This window comes from Lissotriton helveticus, chromosome 1_1, assembly GCF_964261635.1.
Source record: "Lissotriton helveticus chromosome 1_1, aLisHel1.1, whole genome shotgun sequence".
NCBI lineage: Eukaryota > Metazoa > Chordata > Amphibia > Caudata > Salamandridae > Lissotriton > Lissotriton helveticus.
Genome location: NC_136057.1, coordinates 912,047,254 through 912,064,321, shown reverse-complemented (window position 1 = coordinate 912,064,321; position 17,068 = coordinate 912,047,254). Strand labels below are relative to the sequence as shown.

The following is a 17,068-nucleotide window of genomic DNA, read 5'->3' as shown; positions in this document are numbered from 1 at the left end:
GACAGTTAGGTCAGTTGTTCTTTCCGGCTCCTTCAGAGAAGGACCCTGGTTACACAGCTCCACTATTTTTTTCTGTTTTTGACAGAAAAATACTTCACTTTGACAATTTTTTGCTCTTACTTGACATTTTACATCTAGTTAAGTAAGATACTGCCTTTTTCAGTCATTTTTGTGAGCATTTTCTCCTGAGAATGCCTTCACTATTTGACAAATGTCCTTCTTGTGGCAACAAGAAGGCCAAATCAGACAACCACGACGTCTGTATCCTGTGTCTGCCTGAAGATCATGATCTAGGCACCTGTCCTCATTGTGAACACCTGTCTGGAAGAACTCTGAAGGACAGGGAGAGGATTCGCATTTATGGCCTAGCTCATAGGTCATCCAGAGGAAGATCTCCGGTGAAGAAGGGCTCCAGGAAGACTCATACATCTTCCAGAAAGAAGTCTTCACACCCTTCACCTTCAGCGTCGGGCTCGGCGCTGAGAAAAGAACCACCGGTGGATCATTCAGCTTCTAAACTACCGTCGACGGCGGGCTCGCCGTCAAAGAGAAGACCAGGTACGTCGACGACGTCGAAGGATCCAGCTCCGTCGTCGAAATCCCCTCCGCCGGCGTCAACCGGGCGATGTCCGACATCGAGGAAGGGAACTCCGCCGCCGTCAACCGGGCGACGGTCTGCGTCGAGATCCAAGACCCCTCCGCCGTCCCCTCCGGCGTCGAGGGAGGTCACCCCTCCGCCGACGTCATCCAGACGACGACCGGCGTCGAGAAGTGTGACTCCTCCGCCGTCGTCAAAGAAATGGCGTTCGGCGTCGAGGACCAAGACCCCTCCGCCGTCGACAAGGAAAAGTCGCTCGGCGTCGAGGATGCAGTCTCCGTCCGTGTCTCGTCAGCTCTCGGCGTCGAGGGTGCCCAATACCCCTCCGCCGTCGTCGCATAGACATTCGACGTCGAGGCAGAAAACTCCGTCGACGGCTGGACATCACCGTTCGACGTCGAGAGTCAGACCTCCGTCGACGACTGGACATCGTCACTCGAAGTCGAGGCAGAGAGCTCCGTCGACGATTGGACATCGTCGTTCGACGTCGAGAGAAAGACCTCCGTCGACGACTGGACATCGTCACTCGACGTCGAGGTAGAGAGCTCCGTCGACGATTGGACATCGTCGTTCGACGTCGAGAGAAAGACTTCTGTCGACGACTGGGCATCGTCGTTCGACGTCGAGAGAGGGGGCTCCGTTGACGGCCGGTACTCACCGTTCGACGTCGAGACAGGGAACTCCGTCGGCGGCAGCTCATCGCCGCTCGACGTCGAGAGACCATTCCTCCTCGCATAGACAATCAAAGACAAGATTGTTTGATCCGCCGACTCCCCGAAAGCACTCGACGACGAGGGAAGATCGCTCGACGTCGAGGTGTTCAGATGTAGTTATGGTAACGGAGTCAGCTTCCCGTCATTCCACTTCAAGGTCCTCTGGCTCCTCAACTGCATCTTCGAAGTCCAGAAGTCCTGTGCGCAAATCTCCTGAGCGTCGGCCAGATCCTTCGGCGGAGCGAATCAGGCTATCACCTAGATGGTACAAGTCTTTGGACCATTGGAGAGACTCTGGGGCTGCAAAACGTATGCAAGAATATGCCAGCCCACAGCACAGGTCTCCTCTTCAGGATCTGGTAGAGGAGATGGACAAGCGTAGTCCTCCCAGGCGCAAATCACCCGTGAGTACACCAACCAGATCTCCCAGAAGGTCCCGATCTCCCAGACAAGAACCTCGTTCAGAAGATCGGATCAGATCTCGCTCTCCTAGACGGGAAGAGCGTTCGAAAAGATCAAAAGAGAGGGGGCACAGTGTTCACCGTAGACGTCGACGCACGCCATCTACTTCATCTACCTCCTCTACTAAGTCTTCCAAGAGGGACTACTCCCCTACGTTGACGGACAGTCCTACGTCCAGGTCCTCCCCAGTGGATGACATTGGCACGTATCTGGATGTCTTACAAAGAGGAGCTCAGAAGCTGAGCATTGAAATGTCTGTCCCTCAAGTTACAACGACAGTCATTTTTGAGACTTTACACAAGAAAGCGATCTCACGTCCTCTACTTCCATTAGTCCCGGGGATTATGGTTCCTGTCAATGAGGTATTCCTAACTCCGGCGGCTATTAGAGCGGTGCCAGCCCGCATTCAGAAGAAATACAAACCGGCCTCTTCTGACCCGGTTTTTGTACGATCTGACCCTCCAGCAGACTCTGTAATTGTGGCAGCAGCGAGGAAGACACACGCAGTTGCCGGCTCCTCTTCAGTCCCGCCAGACAAAGACAGCAAGACTCAGGACTCCTGGGGTCGGAAAGTTTGCACCTCAGCTGCTTCGACTCTTAAGGTTTCTAGTGCGGCTGCGCTTCTGGGTCGATACAATAGGGCCTTATGGGACTCTATGGAAAGGTTCAAAACCAAGCTGCCAAAAGAAGATCAGCAGGATTTTGAAGAGACTGTGACTGAGGGATGTCTGGTGGCGAATCAAATGATAAGTACGGCTGCGGATGGTGCTGTCCTTGCGGCGCATTCCTATTCACATGGGGTTTGTGCCAGGAGGTCGGCATGGTTGCGCCTTACAGGCCTGAAGCCGGATGCTCAGCATCGCATCCTTAATCTCCCCTTTTCGGGTTCCGCTCTCTTCGGGGAACATGCTGACGAGGAAATGACCCGAATGAAGACGGAACTGGACACAGTGAAAGCGGTGGGCTTGGAGAAAAAGAAAGAATTCAAGCGCCGCTTCAAGACCAACAGGGGGAGAGGGGCTCAACAGAGGGTTCAAACCCCTCAGTGGTCCCAAAATAAGAACCAAGGGAAACCCCAGTTTCGAGGTAAACCTGGCAGAGGTAGAGGAGGTCATCAACAATCCTCTAACACCACCAGAGGAGGAAAAGCCTGAGCAGTGGCTTCCTCTGGCGCCGTTGCCCACTCCAGTGGGAGGAAGTGCTTCACAACACCTGGCAGAGTGGGTCAGCATCACAAAGGATCAGTGGGTGCTGAATATACTGCGCAATGGATACAAACTACGTTTCCTTGCTCCTCCAAAGAACATACCTCCAAAGAGCGCTTCCCCTCACCAACTAAGCTCGCTCCGAAGAGAAGTAAAAGTCCTACTACAAAAGCGAGCGATAGAGGAGGTTCCTCTCGCTCAAAGAGGAAAGGGAGTTTACTCCAGGTACTTTCTTGTCCCCAAAAAAGATCAGGAGGACAAGTTCAGACCAATACTCGATCTACGACTTCTAAACAAGATCATCATCAGAGAAAAGTTCCGCATGCTGGCTCTTCACCAAATATGCCCACATCTTCAAGTCGGAGATTGGATGTGTTCGGTGGACCTGCAAGATGCGTACTTTCACATCCCAATTGCTCCACAGCATCGCAAGTACTTGAGGTTTGTCGTAGGGAACAAACACTATCAGTACGCTGTGCTACCCTTCGGTCTCAAGTCCGCACCACGAGTCTTCACCAAATGCATGGCAGTGGTGGCGGCTTTTCTGCACAAGAAGGGACTCTTCCTATACCCATACTTGGACGACTGGCTCCTAAAAGGTCCATCTCCAGTGCGGGTAAAACACGATCTACATCTGTGTCTTCTCCAATTGCACAGGCTCGGTCTCCATGTGAATCTGGAGAAGTCAGTCCAGCGGCCTACACAGTCAATTCACTACCTAGGCTCCGTTCTGGACACAAAAGTGGGAAAAGCGTTTCCTTCGGAGGAGAGACTTTTTTCCCTGAACCAGAAATGTGGAATTCTGCTAGAATCTCGGCTTCCAACAGCCCGACAAGTAGCATCCCTGCTGGGTTCCATGGCATCCTGCATCTTTCTCATCCCAACCGCCAGGCTGAGAATGCGTCCTCTACAGCAGGCCCTGGAGGATCAATGGGACCAGGCGACAGGTCTTTGGGAGGATTGCATCAAGCTCTCCCAAGCGACGAAAGATTCCATCAAATGGTGGACACGGAGAAAGAATTTGCTGGTGGGAGTTTGTTTTCACCAGCCTCTTCCAACCCAATCGATAGTGACGGATGCCTCTCTACAAGGTTGGGGAGCGCACATGGGTCCGCTTCAAATTCAAGGCCAGTGGTCTGCGCAGGAGCAGACGTACCACATCAATATGCTGGAACTCAGAGCGGTATTCCTGGCTCTCAAAGCTTTTTTCCCAGCGATAGAGTCCAGCTCAGTCCTAGTTCAGACGGACAATACGACCACCATGTTCTATCTGAACAAGCAAGGAGGCACAAGGTCTCGCCCTCTGTCTCGAGAGGCTCAGGCAATCTGGCTTTGGCTCCTCTCTCGAGGCCTCACGGTAGTGGCAGTGCACCTTCCAGGCGAGTTGAACGTAAAAGCAGACGCACTCAGCAGACACTTCGAAGATCAGCCAGACTGGGTGCTACACGACGAAGTCGTGGAAGAGCTTTTTCGTTGCTGGGGTCGTCCAACCATAGATTTGTTTGCAGACGACGAAAACTCCAAATGCCACGCCTTCGCGTCCAGGTTCCACCGGCCAGGGACTCAGGGGAATGCCCTACTGATGGATTGGTCAGGGACATTCGCTTACGCGTTTCCTCCCCTGGCTCTGATTCCGAGAGTAGTTTCCAAGCTCTGCAGGTCGAACATGGTCATGATCCGGATAGCTCCGGATTGGCCGCGGCAGTGGTGGTACCCGGATCTTCTACATCTGTCTGTGTGTCCACACAGACGACTCCCTTGCAGGCCGGACCTGTTGAGCAAGATGAACGGGAGGATAATGCATCCCAACCTCCCTTCACTGAACCTAACAGCATGGCTCCTGAGGTCCTGCAATACGGACATTTGAACTTGCCTCCTGAGTGCATGAACATTTTAAAGGAGGCTAAGAGACCTTCCACGAGAGCGTCCTATGCGTTCAAGTGGAAGAGGTTTTTCTTATGGTGTAGGGATCATCACCTTGATCCGACTACAGGACAGGAGGATGTCATCTTGCCATACCTCCTTTCCCTAGCGACTGCTGGTTTAAAATACGCTTCTATTAGAGTGCATTTGTCAGCCATAGTAGCATACAGAAAATCACCTGATCAGGTTTCTTTCTTTCAGGTTCCAGTGGTTAAGGACTTCCTCCAGGGGTTGAAAAAAGTGTATCCCCCTGTGCGAAAGCCTTCTCCTCCATGGGAATTGAACCTGGTTCTATCCAGGTTAATGTCACCGCCTTTTGAGCCCATCCACAAGGCCTCTTTACAACATCTCTCTTGGAAGGCGGCCTTTTTGGTGGCTATCACCTCTGCTCGCAGAGTCAGCGAGATTCAAGCTCTCTGTGCGACAGAACCATACACTGTCTTTCATCATAATAGGGTAGTCCTAAGGGCTCATCCGACTTTCTTGCCTAAAGTCATTTCTGATTTTCATATAAATCAGTCCATTTCACTCCCTTCGTTTTTTCCAAATCCTACGACCCCAGCCGAGCGGTCACTTCACTCCTTAGATCTTAAGAGAGTGCTGAAGTTTTATTTGGAAATGACCAAAGGGATTAGGAAAACGGATCAACTGTTTGTGAACTATGGTTCGATGCGAACAGGTTTTCCAGCGGCCAAGAGGTCCATCACGAGATGGATTGTCTCTTGCATAAAATTGGCTTATCAGCTTGCAGGCAAGCCTTTGTTGCAGTCACCCAAAGCACATTCCACTAGAGGGAAGGCCGCTACAGTAGCCTTCTTGCACGACATTCCAATGTCGGGGATTTGCAAGGCTGCGACTTGGAAATCAGTTCATACCTTCACGAGACACTACTGTCTCGAGTCTGATTCCAGGGCCGATACTCAAGTAGGACAAGCCTCTTTGAGGAATGTATTTTTGGGTAGCCTACGGCCTGTACGAGCTTAGTAGTTACTAGGCTTAATATGGTTATTACTGTATTATTATTCCTTTGCCCGCAGGGAGATGAGGTGAGGCTCGCTATTCTATTCTAATGCTTATGACTATTGATGAGGATCCCCTGGAAGAGAAGGATTAGTTACTTACCTGTAATCCTAGTTCTCTTCCAGGGGTATCCTCATCAAAGTCATAAGCAACCCTCCCGCCTCCCCGGGCAAAGGACGTTCTTTAATAAGGAGATATTGTTAACCTATCTGTTACTGGGTTTATTTTCAGTCTCCGAAAAGAACAACTGACCTAACTGTCACCCCTGAGGCATGATGGGATACTGGGGGTCATGGGTGCCTTAAAGGCACGGTGTCAGTTTATTGCTATGTAGCTACAGGTTAGCTTTTCAGTCTTTTAGACTGTGTGTTTGCAATGCAGCCTGGGAGCTTTTCTATGCTTCCAGTGAGTTATGAGAATTTCTACTGCTTTCTGAGCATTAAAACAGTTTCTAAAACAAACTTTGTGTTGTTTTTCTCATGTTTTCTAATGCTTATTACTCATGTATGGTGGAAATTCTTTTCAGCATATTTCAGCTCTGTTATTTATTTGGCTGCTATTGCATGTTTTTATATATATATGTATATATATTATATATGAGTGTATATATATATATATATATGTGGGGCACATATAATATAGTGTTTCCGGGGTCCCGCACATGGGCGAGAATATTCTAATGCTTATGACTTTGATGAGGATACCCCTGGAAGAGAACTAGGATTACAGGTAAGTAACTAATCCTTCCCGCACTAGCATTTCAGGGCCTGTCTGTACCACTGACACCCAGCGGCCTGCCTGTTCCATTTTGTTCAACCAGGCTAGTTTGCCTGCTTTGTCACCAGCCTCATAGAGGTGGTGTTGTGTTGCCCTATGATTGGCGGCGGCGGTGGTCCTGTCTCTATATTATGTTTGCTTTAGCTGTAGAGCATGTTGGGTGTTGGTGGATTCTCCAGACAGAAGAACCCTCTCGAGTTCGTGCAATTCTCTTTCAATGGTCTTGAGTTTAGCTCATTTGTCTCTTTTGTGGCCCACTATCAAGGAGAGGCCCTGCCCTTTAATGACTGTCTTGTATGCCTCCCATAGGGTCTTTGGTGAGTCAACAGAGGCCTCGTTTTGGGTGAAATAGTTTTAGAAGTCTCTATAATGCCCTCTTAAGTTGACATTTTCTCGCCTTAGCCATTGGTACCTACAGCCTGTCTTTGGGTCACATCACTGGGTGCAGCTGATAGTTGGGCGTTGTGTATTCCTCCTACACAGCAACATTTATGCGGGAGCTGTGACTGGATGTAACATCACTGGCAGGATGGGAGGGGGGAGCTTGGCTCAACCCCACTTGCACTTAATAGTCTGTGCCCTATCTCTACATAAAGGGCTGCATACCCCTGTAGTTAGTCTTGAGCCAGGGCCAAGAAGGCAGGGCACCTGTGCACTTCAGATGCATGCCTCTAGAAGCTTATCCCCACTTCAGAGCAACAACTGTATAAATACAGGCCTCGGACAGCAACTCTTCAGTACACACCTAGACCTGTGGATACTCCTCCAGGAACAATGCCTACTATGCTGCTGAAAGGACTGCCACTCTGTTGGACTTCTCTGAACAACTGCTGCCCTGCAGTGCTGTCCTGTTGCCCTCTTGCCTGGGTGAGAAGGACTGGACCTGCTTCTCTTGAACTCAGAACCCAGAGTGAGTCCAAGGGATAGCTCACTGGCCTTCTGATCTGGGGGACACACCAGGTTTCCAACAACTTGGCACCTAAACCTGGACTCTGCCATCTGAGTCTACGCTGCCATGTGGTGCCACCCCAGTCCTTGACCCTTGGAAGTTAGTGTAACGTGCTCTGCCAGACTCCGTGGATCCAGTGGAACCAATGCATCTCCTCTCCTGCGCAGTGCAACGCCAAGCAGAACCGCTGCAATGCGCTGTTGTGTGGATTGAACCCATTGCAAAGACCCACATCGCAGCCCATCAGAATCGCCACTTCGCGATGCATCGTCCTGCGCAGGCCCTCACAACCTGCGTCAATGTCGACAGCGGATTCCGCATCGCAGCCTTGCAACTCCTCGGAACCAACGCATCACCCTGATTGCATTAAGCATCCTTGATGCCAGACTTTGCATCACAGGCCCTTCAACTGGATCTTAGGTGATGACGCAGACCCTTGCATCAGAGCCTCACTGCATTTTGGAACCAATGCATCGCTTCAGCTGAGTGACGCATCTTCGACGCGGATCCTTGCAATGCTCCACAAACCAGGATTTAAGGAACTCTGTTAATTGGACCTAACTGGGTCCCTGTAGCCGGACCAACCTCCATCAAAGTTGACCTCAAGTTGTGATTAGTCCCGGTCCGGCACAACCAGATCTCGACAGTTGGCACTTTGTACTTTTTGGAACTATTTTCACTAAATTCTTTAAAACTGCATATCTCCGGTTCTACTCATTGGATTTTATTTGTTTTGTTTTTTATGAAAGAAATCTCTATATTTATAACTTGATGTATGAACCTTTTTCTGTGGTGCTTCCATTTATTAACTGTTTGAAATGTTGCACAAATACTTTACACATTGCCTCTAAGCTAAGCCTGATTTCTCTATGCCAAGCTACCAGAAGGTGGAGGACAGGTTAATTTAGGGCTTGTGCCGCACCCTGACAATGATTGTGGTTGCTGCTTGACCAGGGCTCACACTCCAGACAACCAACAACTAATTTTCTTACGCCCATCACATCAGGCTGTTGGAGCTGCACACAAGCCTTCTGGTCCTCAAGGTTTTTCAGTTTTTCATTAAGGGCAGGTCGATCCAAATACTAACAGACAGCTCGACTGCAGTTTGGTACTTCAACAATCTAGGGCGGAATAGAGTCTTGCGCCCTCTGTCTGATGGCTCTAAGGCTTTGGTGCTGGCTGGACTTTCACTGATGTCATTTGGGGGATTGCTCTGCATCAAGGCAGATGAACTCAGCAGGCTTCACCTTGCTGATCACGTCTTCTGAAGGAAACAAAGAAGAATGCCCTAGTAGACTGCATAAAAGCCAGCGCAAACCACAGCAAGGAGCTCTTCCCCATCATGGAGGAGTTCTCCAACCCCACAGCTTCCGAGAACATCACCCCTTTGCGAGAACTTTGTCACACCCTGGCGGATGTCTTCCACGACAAGATCTCAGTCATCAACGAAACCTTCAAACCCCGACCCCCTGCTGCAAACAGCATTAGCCTGGTCACACCCACAAACACAAACCCTGGACACCTGTTCACCCAGTGGGTCCTGCTCACTACTCAAGCCACAATCTCCTTCATGAACTGTCCCCACCACATCTTCAGCCTTGGAGCAAGAAGATTGGTGACAAGCCCAAGAAAATCTTGAACTCCTCCATCACCTCAGCATCCTTCCCTGAGGACTGGAAACAAGCTGAAGGTAGGCGCCTGAAGATACCATCCGCCGACCCAGCAGAACCGAAGAATTACCAGCACATCTTCCATCCTTCCCTTTTCAGGGAAGGTTCTCAAGAAGGAAGTCAACCAGCTACTCAGCCAAACACCTGGAACACAACAACCTTCTGGACCTCTCTCAATCCAGATTCTGAGCAAACCACAGCACTGAGACAGCCCTGAACACAGCCACCGATGACATCAGGACCCTCCTGGACCATGGCAGAAGGCAGCCCTCATCCTCCTAGACCTGTCAGTGGCCTTCGACGCCGTCCCCATCACATCCTGATCAACAGACTCCACCACATTGGAATCCAGAGATACGCCCTCAAATGGATTGCCTTTAACCTCACCGGAAGAACCCAGAGAATCGTCTCCCACCATTCACCTCGGAACATAAGCAGATCAGCTGTGGCGTCCCCCAAGGATCATCCTTCACTGGCCAACACTGTCCGATTGCAGGAACTTAACATCATCTCCTACACTGACGATTCCCAGCTCATCCTCTTACTGTCTGAAGACCCCTCCACCAACAGAGCCAACTTCCACAGATGTATGATAATCGCTACTTGATGAAGGACAACTGCCTCAAGCTCAACATAGACAAAATGGAAGTCCTCAACAAAGACCAGATGGAAGTCCTCATCTTTGGGACCAACATCTCACCATCAAATGACGCATGGTGGCCTGATGACCTCTGCCCATCCCCCGCCTGACAGACCACGCCTACAATCTTGGCATCTTCGTGGACGGCAACCTAACTAGAAAGAAACGGGCAAACGCAGTGTCATCCACCTTTTTCCCCACCCTACACATGTTCTGGAAAATCCACAGGTGGCTCCCAGTCAAAGCCAAAAGGACCATTATGCAGGCCCTCTTCACCAGCAGGCTGGACTACAGGAACACACTCTTTGTAGCAATCACCACACGTCTCCTGAAGAGACTACAGGCAGTTTAAAACTCAGCGGCAAGACTCATCCTCGACCTCCCCAGATGAACTCACATCACTCACCACCTCAAGAAGCTGCACTGGCTCCTTATCCAGAAGAAATGCCAGTTCAAGATGTTGACGACCCATAAAAAAGAACTGCACTACAGAGAACCAGCATACCTGAACAAACACATGACCTTTCACCAATGACCAGACACCTATGATCCGCCTCTGTCTTCCTCTTCCTTGCAGACACCCCCTTGATCTGCAAAAGCAACAGCAGGGGATGCTCCTTTTCATACCTGAAAGCCAAAGCCTGGAACGACCTTCCCCTGCCCCTCAGAACCACCACATCTCTCTGGGAATTCAGGAAGGGTCTCAAGACCTGGCTGTTCAAGTTGAACAAATCACCAAGAGTCAGTTAGCTACTCCAGGACCTTGAGACCCTCACGGGTGATTTGCTGCACTTTATAAATCCCTGATTAATTAATTAATTGATTGATTGACTATTGACATCTAGTTCTGTAAATGGTACAGGGCATCTTTGCATGCTGGGCCATACCCTCAGTGGATATTTTTTCCACCTCCGAAAACACTCAATTTCCTGTCTTTTTTGGCTTTTGAGTTTCCTCCTTGTGGGTCTCTGGGGGACCTGATTCACCTCTGCCACTGAATATGTGAGTACTGAAGAATGTCAGGATGGATCAAGTGCAGCTGGTCCCAGATTTGGCTAGGAGAGTGTGTGATTCTGAGCTGTTCACTTTGAATATTTGTCTTCTAATTTCCCTTTCTTTTTGGTAAGTCCGGCTATCTCGGCAGAAGAGCAGAGTGCTCCATGCATGGAGAACAAGTAGAACCAACTGAGACATTTGTATCGTACATGAGAAGTTGTAGATGTCTTTCTGGCTGCCAGCCACCCTTCCACCAAGTTCGGGCCACTCGTCCAAATTTGGTAGCTGGTGTGAGGAGAAACAGGCTGACCCTCTGCAGGCTAAGTCGTCTGATCTTTTTTTGTTCATGTTATCTTTGGCCCACACGGGTTTGGTCTGGGCACTTGTTATGGGTTACCTATTAGCCCGGATCATCTTTCTTCATTGTGATGCTCATTTATCTATTTATTTAAAAAGGGCTTTCCTATGTTTTCCCAGGCGGCCACTTGGACATTCGTCCACACTGAAATCAGGCATTAGTGGATTGGTTCACAGGTCCACGAGGGCCATTGTTCCCGCTCTGCTCTGCAGGACCTCCAGGTCTAAAATTCACTCATCTGTCCCACCTGAACAGCGCATTGCTTTGGGATCTATTCACAAGGTGTGTCATCTGCAGTTAGAAGTATTCATCAGAATAAGACGTTACTTACCTTCTGTAACAATTTTTCTGGTGAATACTTTTAACTGCAGGTTAGGTACTGGATGACTTCCTCCCCATTCTGTAGACTGGTCACACAGAAGTTAATACAGTTGTGAGTTAGATTCATACACTGCCACTGCAGGTCGGTCACACTCTGTGACTAAGGGTGAGGAAAAGAGCAATGAACAATCTAATTGCAGCACTCAGAGATGCCTTCTATATGTGGCTCCCTGTCATAATGTCTGGAGATAGGACTGAGTCTGAATGGAGGCTAATTGATCTATCTGCTGACTCAAACTCTTTTGCAAGAGTTTCCAAATCCATTCTGGCAAATGAGGAGCTTCACAAGGTGAGGCATCTGCAGTTAGATAGTGTCTACAAGAAAGAGCATTACTACAGGTCAATAACGTAATCCTCTCTCCACACAACCCCCATTAAGCCCATTGTAACTTCAATCTGTCAAACATGCTTTAGTGTTATTCTTAAGCACTTGCCATTTGCCTTTACCATCCTGAAACCCTTAAGGACCTCCTTTACCCCATGGTCATTAAACTGTATTACTTTGTTGTTGCCTCTGTTTCTTCTAGCAGTAGTTGGATCACTGATCTTAAGAGCCTCACAAACGGTTAGGACATGCATGCATTTCAAGAGCTTGGTCTTGAAAGGAGTAATGCATATTAGTGACCCCCATACCACCTGTGCCTTTTAAACTCGTTTGGTGATGCCCTCCCTCTTATCTTTAAAATAATTTCTGGAACTCTGCCTCCCAATCAACATTGTCCTTACTAGCAGACCAATAGCAGGCTTCGCAGAGGGTGTTCGGGTCGCATATCGGCCTGCTCCCATTGATTTGGATCTGGGTTTTGAGCTTCCCACTATATAGAGGAGGGAGTAGCATCCTCTAACAAAGTAAGCTATCTCCTCATGCTCGCTGGTGGTGTGCAGCACGTTCAATCTGGAAGCCTAAAACACCTCAGGGTTTTGGAAAAGCGGGCATAACCGGTCCTCCACCTTGTACGAGCTTCCAGATATACATCTGAAAATGAGAGAGGGCATCAGCAATCTAATGTTTACATCTGTTTTTCAAACTATACAGTCAAGCCTTCAAGCACTTCAGGAGTGGTGCGTTTATCATTGTAATAGTAATATAGCCCTGTGCTCGTTCAGCACTTGTTTTTAGGGCCACCTATCTGGGGGAAAGAAACAGTTTACTAGTTTGCTAATACATCATCCCATTCAGGCACAGGCACTACAGGACATTTATTTCAGAAACCGTAGCCCTATCCTTATTACACTTCATCCATTTCACCTCCTTGTGTTTACAGTCCCAGGTTTTCTAGAGCCATCCGTTTTTTCTAAATCCCCCCTCCACCACCCTACCCCAGCTTCTTTGCCTAAAATGCCTCATGTGGGATGGTTTGAAACAGTGTGACCTGGTGTAAAAGCCATATTTGATATAAAAACCTGCCTGCCCCCCATATTTGATGTTTGAAATTAAGCACACGCATTAAGGTTCTGCCCCTAAAATGGAAGGCTTGTCTTGTCTCTTGAGTACATATGGTATTAATTGAGGATCTTACACCAGCAGATTGACAATATGTATGCATTGTGTTTCCTAAATCTCCCATCCAACTTTTGTTAGCTTTAGTATGTACAAAGTATGTCCCTCTTCCACTGTATTTTTGCGAGCCATATATTGGGTAACTTTTGTTCTTTTCTAATTGGTTAATCATTGTGGTAACCTAGTTCTCCATTTCAAGAAGGCCATCTGCACATGTGTCTAATGGTATGGGTTTACCTTAGTGTATCAAGATTTTGCTGCTCACTTTTTTTCTACCTCTACCTCCTTTGCAAACGTAACAACATATCGAAATATTGCACTTTAAGCAGCTTCTATTCTCTGGTTTAGCAGGTTGCTATTGCCACATAGAGGAATTCATCCACTCAGGTTTACAGATATCAAGCTTTAGGCTGCATAGTACATGCCCACGTTTATTGCATTGTTAAACTGAATAGAACCCAGAAAGATAACCAGGCCTTTAGGTACAATCTGCAGTGTACGGCCCACAGATATGGACGAACCCAACAAGCACACTACTTTTACTTTCTGTATCCAGGTAAATCAATAAGACCTGACCTATGGTTAGCCTGAGTTTATATAGTAATGTCAATTCATATATAAGCCTTCTGGCTAATGCTAATACCATAACACTCAGCGGCCGGCAGCCAACTGTAGCTTAATCCTCTTACACTTATATAAGACATATCTGCTACAGGCCTTGTCTATCACCCAGGACTGTAATAGCCCATAACATAGCCATCTCCATCCAAAACAGGCAGGAAATAACTCACTAGATCTGTCACATACTGGTGTCCAATCAAAGGATTCTAATCCAGTCCACCACTGCCAGTCCCAGCTATCCATGCACTATGACCGCTTCTTTACATCTCACAATGGCATTCAGGTATGTGATGACAGTAACAATGCCCATTCCAGGAGATTTCCTCACCACTTCTCTCTCCAGCCATGCCTGCTCAAAACCAGGCAATGTAAACAAAATATTAGGTCTGACAACCCAGTAAATTAAACAGCTAAGTAGACTATGACCATAAGACAATAAGATATATCATAAGTGACCTGCAGATGTGCTCAAAGCTGGCAGCCCGCTGAAAACCATGCACTATGCGCCTGTCCCTCTCACACCTTCATCCACCACACTGCTAAGCGCTGCATAACACGATAACCACACCTCTGTGGTCATCACGCACGGCATGGAAACACTTCCTACATAGGATCAAAATCTAAGACAACCTTCATCCAACTATAGAGTGTGTAGCTTGCTGTTCATGTAGGCAACTACTTCAGTGCACCACATAGGGGTAGTAAGTGCTATAAAAATGCTGCAATACAATACTGTGATGTAAGCACATTCTGCCAGCACTGTGGAAGTTAGCGTTACATGACGTAGATGTAAGTTTCTTTCTTCTTCTATTGAATGCCCATTTTCGGCAGATCCTTTTGTGTGAAGCTTTGGTCTTTGCATTAGGTGTAATTGGGTTATTGCTGTGAGATGCAACATGGATTCTGCTCCCAATATTTTGGAAAAGCTTGCCATGCTCTTTGCAGCTATTTGCGTATTTGCTGCTGGTTTCTTGCAGCATTTGTTTTTCTGTTTTAAAACAAAATGGTCGCACTATCTTTTTATTTTAGCCTGGGACCTTCACGTGGTGAAATTCCTTGTTGAGTTAAATACATAGACGCAATGAAGAAAGCCTTTGACCTGATTGTATCCATGCTGTTCATGTATATGGGCCTTTTAGATTGTTGTGTGTTTATGTCTCACACTAACAAACTGTGTTCTTTTGTTCATTTCTCAGAAAAGTGAACCCAATGTGACCTGGCGCACGGATCTTCTGATTGAGTACCAAGGAGAAGGACACAACATCAGTGATCCTACCTGTCCAGTGTTGGGCCCCGGTGTCTCTGTAAGAAACGCTTAGCGCACAATAGATGAAATACAGATATTTACCCCATGTAATAGTGTTTCTAGATATAAGTACTCTAAGCATTGATTTAAACGTTCATTTAAGGGTATGTTTTCATATTCGAAATATAAACGAATTTTGTATTCTACGTATGCAGATTCGATCAACAGCTGAGATAACGTTTTGTTTGGCTCTCAGGATCTTGCCTTGATTTACTAGAAATCTGTTTTTAGACTTTGATGCTTTGTTATCAAAAAGCATAACATATATATTGTCCTGTGAACCTTCTCCGCTCAGAGGCATTTAATTGCCAAATTGTAAATGTGCACGCCACACTGGACTATGTGTGCAGAGTGAATTGAAAGTATTTGCTTTGCCAACAAACTAATGATGTATCCAAAATGTCTAAAGATCCCCGTGCATAAGGACTGTAAAACGGTCTTCCCTTTTTGGAAAGCTTCATCTATGCGTCACTTAAACTTGACGCTATAACCCTCTTTCAACTTCCCCCCTCTTAATAGCGTGTAGGGGGTTAATCTTGATCTACTAGTTAAACGAACTTCAAGTAGAAGGTGGTTCATTGTGGAGAAGTGGGACAGTTGCAGAGATGTTGCACCTCCTCGTAGCAAAGGGCATCCTCCACCATACTTGCACAGTGCCCCGTACCAGACCATCACCAGTGGCGCACGCCATTGAAGTGTAAGCGTATGCTTGGCTAGGAAAAGCGACAGCGAATTGGATGCGCACTTTGTTACTTCCGGTGCTTGAATATACTTAGTGCCGTCACCTCCCAGGTACAGAGATCAGGTAGTTCTGTGACCTCCCACAAAGTTTCATGTACTGTTTGCCAATTTTGCTGCAAGGCCGGGCATGACCATAACATGAGTAAGATCCACATTGGGCATGTGACATCTGGGGCTTTCTCCCTAGGTGTTCGGGTAATAACAGATTTGTTGGGCGGGGAGAGATGCTCGGTGTAGTATAAACAGTTGGATGTTTTTGAAACTGGAGTTACGAGAGAACTGTTGGGGGTGTTCTAGCACCTGTGTCTACTCTTTATCATGTAGCGCCCTCCCAAAATAGTCTTCCCATTTGTGTCACAGTGTAGTGAGCGGAGTGTCCACGAGCTCAGGGATGGCTATATAGAGCCATGTTATTTGGTGACGGCCGTCGCCCATAAGAAGTCCTGCATGTAGTACCAGATGGGTGGGAGGTTCAGTGTTCAATGAACCGCAGAGGGCTCGAAAGGTAGCGTGGAGCTGGCCATGGTCTATGCCAGCTGCTCAGAGGCAAGTGATTGGCCCTCTGAAAACAGGTCATCCACCGTACTTAGTGAGTGGTCAGACCAGTGCTGCAAGGCTCTGGTCGTGTAATAACCCAGGAACCGAGGGAGGCCGACTAGGGGCATGGACAGCGTGTAGGCTTGAACTCCATTTGCAAGGCGATATATGTGGAGCATGAAGGAGCTTGCTACTGCCACCTATGATGACCAGGGTAAGGAGGGTACAGCATTAGGTAGGAGAAAGTCGCGGGTGGCTCCAAGGATGGGTCCTTGTTCTTATCTAGCCTCTCCCATGTGTTGTTGCGCAGTCCAGCATGAGAGCCATTGTAGCTGAGCAGCAAGGAAATATGCTTCGAAGGAGGGGGCACTCAGCCCTTCGTGACCCATCGGAAGTTGGAGCATTTTGAGGGCGACATGGCGACGCCTACTGCCCCATATGAGCATGCACAGGAGAGAGTCCAGTTCGGTAAAGAATGCCCTCGGAGGGAGGACCATTTTAGCAAGAGCAATTTTTCAGACAGTGGCCAGAAGGGTTGCCAGAAGCGCATGAATGACCGTTTTCCGGGCAAGGCCCTACGGAGGTTTCCTTCATAAAGGTCAGACGGGGAGTGATAATAACAGATCCCTAGATAACGTACTGATGGCTATTGTCTTGTTCCTAAAGCAAA

The 17,068-nt window shown here is 48.0% G+C and overlaps 1 protein-coding gene across 2 annotated transcripts in view; it reads left to right on the top strand.

Annotated features, from left to right (window-relative positions):
- The window catches only part of GNS (glucosamine (N-acetyl)-6-sulfatase), a 258,138-nt gene that overhangs the window by 191,367 nt on the left and 49,703 nt on the right, over positions 1-17,068 (top strand). For both annotated transcript variants that reach the window (XR_013607146.1, XM_078676222.1), the window contains exon 11: positions 15,011-15,118. Coding sequence is in view for 1 of the 2 variants with exons in the window: in XM_078676222.1 (XP_078532348.1) it covers positions 15,011-15,118 (108 nt within the window). In the remaining variant the exon portion in view is untranslated. The remainder of the gene's footprint in view (positions 1-15,010; positions 15,119-17,068) is intronic.